A 13,653-nucleotide genomic window follows, 5' to 3' on the forward strand; every position below is an offset into this window, starting at 1 on the left:
GTGCTTGGGAAGTAAGCCAAAATAAGTGACCAAGTCTCCTCATTTCAACAAGATTTCTCAACACCGCGATTAAACCTAGACTATTTTGTTGTCCTTGCTTGGGAAGTACGCCAGAGAGAGTGACAAAGCCCCCTCGTGCCAACAGATTTCTTACGAACGCGAATAAACCTAGTCCAATCTGATGTCTGTGTTAGGGAAGTGTGCCAGAAAAAATGACACAAGTTAGTTGTCCCAACAGATCGCAAATTCTTTACTGCGTGACAATTAAACCTCGGCGAATTTGATATCTGTGTTGGAAAAATGTGCTACAGCTGTAGTGTTCGGTTATAATACGGCTCTGTATGAATACGCATGCTTGCTAGAGATGGTCGGGTAGCGGAAAATTTGCCCGAAACCCGCACCCGTACCCGTACCCGCCGGGTTCGGGTCGGGTTCGGGTATTGAAAAAAAATAATTTGCGGGTTCGGGTCGGGTACGGGTTCTTAATTTTTGTTTTTGAAATCGGGTACGAGTCGGGTCGGGCATCCCTATTGACCACATTTAACACTAAAGATGGTCGGGTACCCGGGCCCGTCCCGTACCCGTCGGGTTGCGGTCGGGTTCGGGTATCAAAAATAATAAACTTGCGGGTTCGGGTCGGGTACGGGTTTTCAATTTTTTTCTTGATCGGGCACGGGTCGGGTTCGGGTATTCAAATTTTCATACCCGACCATCTCTAATGCTTGCCATTTCATTAGAAGTGTAGTGGAAAGATGTGCTGTTATAAAATAGGATTGAATTGGTAAAATCCTTTCAACGTGGGGAACCATGGACCTAATAAAAACAATCTTTAATTTCAGTAAGGTAGCAGGAAAGTAATAGTTTGTGTTCTTGATTTTGTTGAATTGTTTTCAAATGCACAATCTTTTGAGAATTGAACGTCATGTGTTGTGTTGAATGTTACTACTTTGATAAATGTTACATACAACGCATGTAGCATGTATATATGTTGCATATAGCATGTATACATGAAGAATCGAATGATTACAAGCATGAATACATGCTACTATCACTACAAAGAGACTTACGTAGTCCTGCGTCACCTTTATATGCGGTCGTGTCTTGTACACAACCCCTCTGATTTTTTTAACCTCGTCCAGAATTGGTGGATCCACAGCTTGTCCATCATCCACAATCGTTATCCAGTTTCTGTTGATAACTTCATCTTCACCGTTCAACAATGCTTCGAATCGTTGTTTCGAACGTCTGGCCATCTCCAATCTGAGTACTAACCCGAAGAAGTCAAAATCGATGAAAGTTAAACGTTAAATGAACGGTGCCAAGTGCATTTCAGTGCATTTCATGCGAAGGCTGAGTGTAAACTCTCCGCCTGCAAATGACGGATCTCGGTAGAAGCATGTTCGATGAACCTGAAAATACCGAGAACCTGAGCAGAGGGTCCAAAGCCCCCAAAGGAGGATGGTTTTAATAGCTATTATCCATGACTAAAAGTAAAAACATGAATGGATAAACCCCTAATCCAAGATGTCATGCGACCCGTGCCGAGGGATGAATGGTGGGGGGGGGGGGGGGGTTCTATAAATACTCAGCCTCAAACGGAGCCTGTGGAGTACTAGAGCGACCTCCACAGTAATCAGCCCTTACCGCATCATGAGGGGCTCTGATGTGGCGGACTTTTCTTTCTCCTCAACTCGTGGGATTTTTATGGAAAACAAAATCAAAAATACAACAAGTGTAGATACGGTGGAAAACCCGTTCGCTAGAGGAGGCATCCAGCGTTCTCCACCAAGGGTGGAGAAGGATGCAACTAGGAGCGCTAGTGTGGGTGGCAAAGGCAGCGGTATGCCTACCACGCCGGACACAGCGATGAACGGCCCAGCGCTTATCAGGGCGATGGAAAAAAATAGAGACGCTGTACCTAAAGTGGTAGCAGCGTCACAGCAGCTCGATGTAATAATCGAGTTTACGTCAGGTCGCGGCAATTTCTCCAAGGACCTGAAGCAGAGCTTGCTCATGCTTCGGAGAACCTTGAATGCAGCGACCAAAACGCACAACGACCTCGTGGCGCGTGCAGGAGAGGCTAAGAAGGTGACCGTGAAGGCGTCGAAGGTAGTACAAACGGACGCTTGCCCGTTGACGGAGTGTCGTAACGCGGCCCAGGAGGCTACGGAAAGCGCTACCAGCAGCGGTAAGGCATCCGCCAAGCGCCCGAGACAGTCCCCGGGGGATAGCACCCCTGGCGGACCGAAAAAACGCCTGATCGGTAAAAGCCCTCAGGCTAGCGGGTTGGCAGAGCTAACCGATGAACCAGCGGGAAGCTCCAAGACAGGTGGCCCGTGGACCGAGTTTAGGGCCAAGAGAAAAGGCGGAGGAGGCTCCAGTAAAAAAACTGCTCCACCTAAACCGGCAAGAAAGCGAGCGAAGAAGAGCGACGCTCTTATTCTGAAAACCGACGGGTCGAAATACTCGGAGGTTCTGAAGGCCATGAGAGGAGACGCCCTACTCAAGGATCTGGGCGCGGACGTACGGAGCATCCGCCGCTCACGCACGGGCGATATGATCCTCGAGTTAAAGAAGGACGCCACAAAGAAAAGTTCCGCATACAAGTCCATAGCGGAAGGAGTGCTCGGGGACGGAGTGCAGGTACGTGCTCTCACACCAGAAGTGACTCTCCAGCTTAAGAACCTGGACGAGATCACCGTGCGTGAGGTCGTACAAACTCTCAAAGAGCAAAGTGGAGTGGTGGTGGCAACCGAGGCGATTCGCCTACGCAAGGGTCCGGCCGGGACCCAGGTAACCACCATACGACTTCCGTTGACTGACGGAAACAAAGCCCTGAAAGCTGCTAGGCTAAAAGTGGGGTGGTCGGTATGCCCACTGAGCGTGTCCAAGCAGTCGGAAGCTTGCTTCCGGTGTTTCGAGCACGGACATAAAGCCTGGAACTGCAAGGGGCCAGATAGGAGCCAGTTGTGCAGGAGATGTGGCAGTACTGGCCATAAAGCAAAGGACTGCGCGGAGCCTCGCAAGTGCCTGATCTGTACCGGTAAACGGGACGCAAAGCACGTAACGGGAGGTCCAAGGTGCCCGGCCGGTATGCCGGCGACTAAGCCACGTTCATAGTGCAAGTGACACAACTCAACCTGAACCACTGCAGCACGGCTCAGCAGCTGTTACACCAAGCCGTTTCTGAGTCAGCAATGGACATTGCCATAGTCTCGGATCCATATCGCGTCCCTGCCGGAAACGGCAACTGAGTCTCGGATAGGTCTGCGACGGCGGCTATATGGACGACAAGCAGGTTCCCGGTTCAGGAGGTTGTGTCAACTGCAGACGAGGGATTTGCGGTTGCCAAAGTGGGTGGAGTGTTCTACTGCAGTTGTTATGCTCCGCCGAGTTGGTCTATCGAGCAGTTTACGCGGATTGTAGACCGAGTATCAATTGTGCTGACTGGTTTAAGGCCGGTGGTTGTGGCGGGCGACTTTAACGCTTGGGCGGTAGAGTGGGGAAGTCGTCGCAAGAACCATAGGGGTTGGATTCTGCTTGAAGCTCTGGCAAAGCTTAACGTAGATCTGGCCATCGTCGGCAACACAAGTACCTTCAGTAGGAACGGTGCGGAGTCTATCATCGACGTGACTTTCGGCAGTCCTGGTCTGATAGGAGACTGGAGGGTAGATAATGGCTACACTCACAGTGACCATCAGGCGGTCCGCTAAGGTGTCGGTCAGATAATGAGGCGGCAGGCGGCGAGTAGGGCCAACACTCCAACCACCCGTGGATGGAAGACATCATACTTCGATCCCGAAGTATTTGTGGAGGCGATCCGGAGAGAGTGCGGTGATCGCGGTATGCCCGATCCGAACGCTGATCATTTGGTTGAGGTACTGTCGCGATCGTGTGACGCTACCATGCCTAGGAAAAGTCGACCTAGGTATGGCAGGTCACCGGATTACTGGTGGACAGATGAAATTGCGGAACTCCGCGGAGCGTGCTTTCGTGCGAGGAGAATTATGCAAAGAGCTCGTTCGGATGAAGGCAGGGCTGAATGTCGAGTAGTACTTGTTGCTGCACGCGCAGCGCTTAAGAGCGGGATAAAAGCTAGTAAACGAGACTGCTTTGAAAGGTTATGTGCTAGTGCCAATGCGAACCCGTGGGGTGATGCCTACAGAGTCGTAATGGTAAAGACCAAGAGTGTGATGGCGCCCGCTGAGCAATCGCCAGAGATGCTGGAGCGGATCATCGAGGGCCTCTTTCCGCGCCACGAGCCAAGGCCCTGGCCCCAGGCCGCTGAGTCGTCCCACGGCCGACGTTCCACTATCTCAGACCATAGCGTAGGATGGTCGGCCTCCCAGCCGAACATCCAAAGTAACGTGGGCGACGGCGGTTTGGAGGTCGGGGAGGAAGTGACGGTTACGAACGAGGAACTCATTGATATCGCTAAATCCCTAAAGGTGAGCAAGGCACCGGGGCCAGACGGTATCCCGAATATGGCCATTAAAGCGGCTATTTTAGAGGCTCCCGAATTATTCGGGGCAGTAATGAATAGATGCCTGGAAGCTGGCCACTTCCCGGACAGATGGAAGCGACAGAACTTGGTCCTATTGCCGAAGCCGGGAAAACCTCCGGGTGTCCCCTCGTCATATAGGCCGATCTGTCTACTCGATACTGCCGGCAAGGTGCTGGAGAGGGTTATCCTTAACAGACTCGTACAGTACACGGAGGGTACAAACGGTCTGTCAAGGAACCAATTCGGCTTCCGAAAAGGCAAATCTACGGTGGATGCCATCTTGTCTGTCACTAAGACAGCCGAGGTGGCAATCCAGCCCAAGAGGACAGGTATTCGTTATTGCGCAGTTGTCACGCTCGACGTGAGAAATGCGTTTAATAGCGCTAGCTGGGACTCCATAGCCAGCTCGCTTCGGAACGTCCAAGTGCCGGTGTCGCTGTACAGAATTCTGGAAAATTATTTCCAGAATCGTGTGCTATGCTACAACACGGAGGAGGGTCAGAAATGCGTTCCAATCACCTCAGGGGTTCCGCAAGGTTCCATACTGGGCCCGGTGTTGTGGAACGTCATGTATGACGAGGTGTTGAAGCTAAAGTTCCCGGTAGGGGTGGTGATTGTCGGCTTTGCGGACGATATCACCTTGGAAGTCTATGGTGAATCTATCAGAGAGGTTGAGTTGACGGCTGCCCATTCTATAAGCATTGTTGAAGATTGGATGCGATCCAGGAAACTGGACCTAGCGCATCATAAAACGGAGGTTATCGTGGTTAACAACCGCAAGTCGGTGCAAGCAAATATCAGCGTCGGGGACTGCACTATTTCGTCAACGCGGTCCTTAAAACTCCTTGGAGTCATGGTCGACGACAAGCTCAAGTTCGGGAGCCACGTCGACTATGCCTGCAAGAAGGCTTCCACAGCTATTTCGGCATTGTCTCGTATGATGTCTAATAGCTCTGCGGTATATGGCAGCAAGCGAAGGCTTTTAGCCAACGTGGTCCAGTGGTGGTGAATTGGGCAAAATGGACTATTCTTGCATTTCGCGCAGTATGGAATGGATGGGATTTGATTCTTATGATGTTAAGACAACATTTGGAAGCTACTTGAGTTCATTTCACGGGCGGCAAATAAGTTTCTATATTATTCAATTAGTTTTTGTCATGATTTTTGGGGATAATAGGGCAAAATGAACCACTTCCCGAAGTCTGCGCAGAATGAAACCTTCACCAATCGATTTCCTGCAGTTTTTTTACATAGGAATAGGTATCTTGTAAGATTCCAAACTAGCGGCTTCTAATTCTTGGGATTACGAGCTCGTTTTTGCCCATTTGCGGTGGTTCAAGCAAGTTCGGTGGGTAGTACTAGATGGCTAACCGTACGCGAATTAGACAGAATTTAGCAAGAATAGTTACTTTTGGTGGAGATGTCGAGCGTTACATCTCAGGATTTTGGCTTAAGCCATGTTACGTTTTGGTTTCACTTTAGGATTAGCGTTTCTGCTTGGACAATGGAGGTATAAATAGTTTTGGATTCGCTGTTACCATGCAGGAGACCGGAAGAACACGGAAAAGAGGCCACTGCAAGTCGCCGGAAGTTACGTGACTAGAAGAGACACTCGTTAGCTCGGAAGTCGTACATTTCTTGCCTAGTTCGGAGATTGTAGGGTACTGCTTAGCGTGGGAGTTAGATTTGCGTCTGCGGAGTGGGCTTGAACGATACCTGTATTTCAACCTCTCTGCTCTGTTGCTCCTGGTCGCCCTACGTGTAGAACTTTGTAGCAGTTGGTCCCGGAACGTTCAAGAAAACTTTGTTTACCGCCGTGATCAAACCAGATGAGAACTCGCCGAACGTATACAGTGTCACTAGATGATGCAGATTCTTGAAAACTGCCCAGTCGAGTTGCATTCAATCCGAGAGTTTCATGATCAGTTCCTTTAAGAAAACCGGACTCGTCAGATCATTGAACTGCTGTGCTGTTTTGAGATGGTCGTCTAGATATTGCACTACTACTACAACTACTACTACTACTACTACTACTACTACTACTACTACTACTACTACTACTACTACTACTACTACTACTACTACTACTACTACTACTACTACTACTACTACTACTACTACTACTACTACTACTACTACTACTACTACTACTACTACTACTACTACTACTACTACTACTACTACTACTACTACTACTACTACTACTACTACTACTACTACTACTACTACTACTACTACTACTACTACTACTACTACTACTACTACTACTACTACTACTACTACTACTACTACTACTACTACTACTACTACTACTACTACTACTACTACTACTACTACTACTACTACTACTACTACTACTACTACTACTACTACTACTACTACTACTACTACTACTACTACTACTACTACTACTACTACTACTACTACTACTACTACTACTACTACTACTACTACTACTACTACTACTACTACTACTACTACTACTACTACTACTACTACTACTACTACTACTACTACTACTACTACTACTACTACTACTACTACTACTACTACTACTACTACTACTACTACTACTACTACTACTACTACTACTACTACTACTACTACTACTACTACTACTACTACTACTACTACTACTACTACTACTACTACTACTACTACTACTACTACTACTACTACTACTACTACTACTACTACTACTACTACTACTACTACTACTACTACTACTACTACTACTACTACTACTACTACTACTACTACTACTACTACTACTACTACTACTACTACTCTACTCTACTCTACTCTACTCTACTCTACTCTACTCTACTCTACTCTACTCTACTCTACTCTACTCTACTCTACTCTACTCTACTCTACTCTACTCTACTCTACTCTACTCTACTCTACTCTACTCTACTCTACTCTACTCTACTCTACTCTACTCTACTCTACTCTACTCTACTCTACTCTACTCTACTCTACTCTACTCTACTCTACTCTACTCTACTCTACTCTACTCTACTCTACTCTACTCTACTCTACTCTACTCTACTCTACTCTACTCTACTCTACTCTACTCTACTCTACTCTACTCTACTCTACTCTACTCTACTCTACTCTACTCTACTCTACTCTACTCTACTCTACTCTACTCTACTCTACTCTACTCTACTCTACTCTACTCTACTCTACTCTACTCTACTCTACTCTACTCTACTCTACTCTACTCTACTCTACTCTACTCTACTCTACTCTACTCTACTCTACTCTACTCTACTCTACTCTACTCTACTCTACTCTACTCTACTCTACTCTACTCTACTCTACTCTACTCTACTCTACTCTACTCTACTCTACTCTACTCTACTCTACTCTACTCTACTCTACTCTACTCTACTCTACTCTACTCTACTCTACTCTACTCTACTCTACTCTACTCTACTCTACTCTACTCTACTCTACTCTACTCTACTCTACTCTACTAAGTCGACTTCAACCTGGTCGAGCCATCTAGCACATTTGGCCTTTCTATTCCTGGTGCTTTCTATTCCAGATGTACGATAGGAATCTCCGAAGTAGTGCCTGCACTCGTGGTTCATACGCCAACGCCAGTCTCCGCTAACCATTTGTACTCCTCCAAAAATAGTCCGCAACGTTCAAATACGGCAAGTCTAGATACTTCACTGCTAGACTACGAAAAGCATGACAGTCTCCAACCGGTCGTACCTGGACTGTGGGATTAGGTGGCACTTGCCGTATTAGAATGAAAGGTGTTGCAGACTATTTTCGGCGGAGTACAAACGGAAAGCGGGTTCTGATACAGAACCAGCCAACCGAGCTCTAAGCTGCTAAAGGGTGAGCAATAAAAAATGACAAAATGCACTTAAATCGTAGATGTTTTATTATTTAAGAGTTAATTAAAGTTCTATCACAGATAGAAACATGATGCTATTCGCCGTTTTCGTTGTTTTGACGTAAGACTACGTCTTTCAGGAAGGTAGCTGGTATAGGGTGGCATTCCAAAAAATCTTTCTCGAAAAGTGGTTAGGTTTTAAACGCTAATAGCTTAGGATTCTTGATGTTGAACTATTGAAAAATTGAGAATAATTAACCAATGCGCGTCTTTGAAAAATTGAAAATAACTCTAACTCGGTCGTAGTAGAAATTGTCACTTTGTGATTGGTTCTAATAATTTCCAATTATTATCGAACCAGTCTTGGTACAATTCAGGAATCAACGAGAAAGTCGATGGAAAATTCCATTTAATTCTACTATAACAAAGAGAACAAGAGAACTTAATGAAATTCTACCATTTCTCCTTGATTGCTATTTGCTTTGATAATTCCTTATTGTGCTCAATATTCAAAAATCGTCACGTTGAAAAATTGTCTGCCGTGAATAAGTGATAGCAATTAAAACCAAATTAACATCAAATTAAACACTGATTCGCCGCAACAAATGCGCAGGAAAACGCATTAAAACTAAACCCAACGTTTTGTTTTAATAAATACTGCTGGCCCAATAAACTTTATTGTGATCAGGAATGGAAGATCAGTGATTTTGATAAAATATGTGAGTTATCGCCACACGCACAGATCACGATCCGTACAGATCATGACAAACAGTGAATCTTTAGCGTTGATTACAAGATTTTGTTCTCTTAACAGTCTTAGCAGTCGATCACAGTGTTACATCTTACCTAGCTACGAGAAAAAAGGTCACATATGTTGTTTGTATTGTGATTCATACGATGCACACAACCAATTGTCTGTATCTGTTATATTTCTCCACGCAATCATGCAGTGAACATGATCTGACATGAGGTTTATCATAATCTGTACGGATCGCGACAAAGTGTTTGTCGCTTACAAGTAGTGATGTCAATAAATCTGAATCTGATCGGTTCTATGATCTTGATCGCTAGAAGCGATTTTTTTCCATCCCTGATTGTGATCAGCGGAGAACAATAATCTTTTATATCTTCATAAAAGCATGTTTTTATCCTCAAAAGGACGGTGTCTGGTAATTGACACAAAGTTAGAAATATCGGCATTCTTCTCACTTTTCTTGGGCAATACCATAGCTTGAATGTTTAGCAAAACACCTCTAGTAACTCCCGAAGAAAAATTTGTTCATTTCTCCGTCGATACGGACAGCCAGCTGCAGATTGATATTCTCGTCACCACACAATCCGCCCGCCTGCGTGCGGATAACGTAATTTTTCTTTGACAGCAAAAGGCGAACGGCTCGCTGATAACATTGCTCTTTTGTTCAGACTGAATTGAAATGCTCCATTTTATTCAACGTAGATGATAGAATGAAGGACCACGAAAAATAAACGGGACCGGTTCTTTTCGTTTGCTCTGGTACATAACACGAGGTAAGCCGGCGAACAGCATTATTCAAACGCCAGCTGAGCCACTGCCAACATCTTACGGGCATGTCTGGACGCGACAAAGGAGAAAGCATCAAGAGCAAACGAAAGTTACGCTCGAGTCGTGCACGTCGGCAGTTCCCGGTCGGTCGTATTCATCGGCTGCTGAGGAAAGGAAACTATTGAAGCTGGAGCTGGCTGCCGTGATGGAATAATTAACTGCAGAAGTGCTGCTCACGGCAACAAAAAGACCAGAATCATCCCACGTCGCTTGCAGCTGGCCACCTGGACTGGCATTTCATCGTGACTCATGGCTATACACGAACGGTTTCGTCGATCGCATAGCTGCTGTGGCTTTCCGGTTGGTTCGTTGCAACAAGCCGTTTACCGAAAAGAAAATTACGTTAAGTGCGTTAGTGCAAGTTTATTGCAAGCTGGAGTTATGATAATCAAACAATCGGTTCTTTTAAGGGCCACACAACAATTGAAGAGTTTATTATATTTCTTGTCCAGTTAATACGTTAATAACACAGGTAACGAGGGAAAAGTTGAATTTTTCGCCGTTGCGGATGACCAACGGGCGGGAATAAGTTTTCTGGTCACGGACGACATTTTCTACTACTTCCAAAGCGTCTGCAGCTTGTAAATCAGTGTTCTTCTTTTGTAAGCCGCAGAAAAGTTTTGCATAAAATTTTCAGTTTTTTGAAAACTTGCGCGTACCGTGTACCGATTACAAGAGGAAAAACACTATTCAACGTAGAAACAGATCATGAAAATTGATTTACTGTTTGGTTTAGTGTGACTTGGTTTCCATTTAATAAAATAGATTCAATCAATTCATATAAATAACTCCTAAATCTGTTGAGGATTGAACGTATACTTACAATGTTCCTACTTTGATAAACGCTACGTACAACGCATGTATACATGAAGAATTGTATTATTACATACATGGGTACTCCTACTATCGCTACAAATAGACTTATGTAGTCCTACGTCACCTATGCGGCCGTGTCTTGTGCACAACCCTTCTGATTTTCTGTAAGTTTGAGTGTGCATCGAAGGTTATAGAGAGGAAAACTGGAACTGATCAAAATACTACCTGTTAACATTACGCAGAAATATGACAATGGATGTTGTTGTAAAAAGATATTGAGTTTGCCGTGAAAGCCACATATAAGCAACCCAAGGCACAAGAAGGCTTATAGAGCTGAATATCAAATCGTTTTGCACTAAATTAAATAATGATATCATTCCAAAATAAAAAATTGATTTTATTACTCGATTATGAAATTATTCCCTAATTATTATTAGGGTTTTGATTTTCATACATTTTTAACGCTCATTATAAGATAGGCACTACCAACTGAAAATGTGTTTTCTGTATCCTTAGAACCTATAAAAAAATTTCCCTCGAAACAGCAAAAAAAACTACCAACTATAAATTAGTGGACAGAAGATGCACGGATAGAATTTTAATCTTTAAAATGAGCAAAACGTCTCATGATTTCAGGTTTTAAGCTAATGTTTTATGAAAATAAATAATAATCATAATACATGAACTTCTTACAGTAAAATAAAACCGAAGATCATGAACTATTATTCATGATTTTGTGCTGTCTGATATAGCAGTTCAGTTATGATTTGACAGCAATTCCAACTTTATGATTTCATGATTTTATACATGGTTTCGGTATCGGATTTCTTTCCGTGTGATTGGCAAGCGCATAGCTTTTAAAATATTAGTCTTTATGTTACAGTTAGCGATCTATCAAGTAGAAAGTTAGGAAAAATGAAGTAACAAAAATCATTTTCGTAAACAAGGTCGCTGTGTATAATAATTGAGCCGGGAATTGATGGGGATATTAGTTTGTGTAACAATTTGCATAATTGACTCCAATTATTTGCTTCAATATCATTCAATGTACGCTTCCCATAGAATAGCTCTAGCAGACTAGCTCACATATGATACATAACTAATTATTAAATTATTATTTGCTTGTTCGCAGGTTGGCAGCGGCTCAAGAAGCGGCGCTCGCAGGTCAGGGCTCCAACGGGGGCCAATTTGGGCGCAAAGGAGGCCACTACTTAGCTGATAAGATGGGCGGCCCTAGTAGTCAGGGAGGCCAGGCTCCATCGGGAGGCGGGCCTACGTCGCTTTTTATCCTCTCCGAGGATAACATCATTAGAAAGTAGGTGGACTAGCAATAAATTTCATCGCTACTTGGTTTACACGAGGTAATCACTATTTGCCTTACATCATCTCCCTCCAGATACACACGATTCATTATCGAATGGCCACCCTTTGAGTATGCCGTACTGCTGACAATCATTGCTAACTGCGTGGTGCTGGCACTCGAGGAACATCTGCCCCATGGCGACAAGACTTTGCTCGCCCAGAAACTGGAAAAGACGGAGGCCTACTTTCTGGGTATCTTCTGCGTGGAAGCCTCGCTGAAGATCCTCGCTTTGGGATTCGTTATGCACAAACACTCCTACCTCAGGAACATATGGAACATTATGGATTTTTTCGTCGTAGTCACGGGGTAAGCTGGTTACCACACCTTGTTTTCCACATTATTATCATTATTATAGGCTAATAGCAACAGGAAACTGTGCCGGTCTGCTATTAAAATGATTGTTGTTCGGGCGGAGGCAGCCAACATTAAGGTGCTTTTTATACTCGGTTTACTGCGAATGTCTACGAATTACGATGACAAATTAATACCCCCCATGGGTCGTGTTAAGCTTCGTCGGTAGGTGTAGGCTTTATGCTGAACACTAAATGGTGTTGCATATAAAGTGTACGATTGGTTTCGGCGACACATTTTTCAACACGCTCGTTTATCAGCCAAATAGAGTAAAAGGTTTAACCCAAATTAGAAAATCTTAAAAAAATTCATACAAAAAATTCCAACTACAAAAAAAAAATATTTTCCATAAAGTACCTCTAAATCGAGCCAATCAGTTAGCATCTAGCCTCCGAAGACGACGCGCTGCTCCTTGTTTGCTCTGACGGGGAGCAAAAGAAAACTAAAAAGCAAAGCAGCGCTAATTAACCTATCGGAAGCTTTCCGAAGCGATAAACTATAGTTACCGCTACGTGCATTCCACACCTGCGAGGAAATACTAATCGGTTTCTTGTTCCCCATTATCCCATGATTTACCGCCTACCCTGGCAGCTCAATGACTATATTCGCCGAAGCAAACGTTGATGTCGATTTGCGAATGCTTCGATCGTTTCGTGTTTTGCGACCGCTTAAACTCGTTAGTAGGATTCCAAGTAAGCCACCGATCCCGGTTTGCGCAACGACTGTGCAAATTTGTTCATTCCTAGCTAATTGGTTCGTTCGTTTCCCGTTCTGCGAGAGTGCTCTAGAATAGAGATTCTGCTGAGTTTTTGACCCGACTAGCTGATCGCTCCTACGGACGGGCACGGTTCCGTGCTCGTCTGTACGTGTGTGTGTGTGGTTTCCTTTTACAGATGCTAGAAATAGAAAATAGTTTTCATTTAGATAAAATATAGTGAAATAGTCCTGGTGACCGCAGCTGCTATGAAAGTAGTCAAGGCGGTCTAGTTCAAAGTTACAAAACAACACATACAGTACGATATCAAACAATTGACAGAGTAATCGACATCGAGGGACTAATCTATCATAATTACAGTTAATTGCTTTCCTCCAAAACTATCGACAAGTTTCCAATTTTCACAGTTATGAAGCTAATCTAACTAATATTGTTAAATTAATCAATACCAAACCAGCTCAATCCAGTT

At 44.3% G+C, this 13,653-nt stretch overlaps 1 protein-coding gene across 1 annotated transcript in view; it reads left to right on the forward strand.

The window, feature by feature from the left end:
- LOC128743783 (voltage-dependent calcium channel type A subunit alpha-1) overlaps positions 1–13,653 on the forward strand; it is a 157,847-nt gene that overhangs the window by 39,707 nt on the left and 104,487 nt on the right. The window contains exons 2-3 of the mRNA XM_053840449.1: positions 11,888–12,070; positions 12,152–12,424. Of these exons, the coding sequence (XP_053696424.1) occupies positions 11,888–12,070; positions 12,152–12,424 (456 nt within the window). The remainder of the gene's footprint in view (positions 1–11,887; positions 12,071–12,151; positions 12,425–13,653) is intronic.

Source organism: Sabethes cyaneus, chromosome 3, assembly GCF_943734655.1.
Source record: "Sabethes cyaneus chromosome 3, idSabCyanKW18_F2, whole genome shotgun sequence".
Taxonomy (NCBI): domain Eukaryota; kingdom Metazoa; phylum Arthropoda; class Insecta; order Diptera; family Culicidae; genus Sabethes; species Sabethes cyaneus.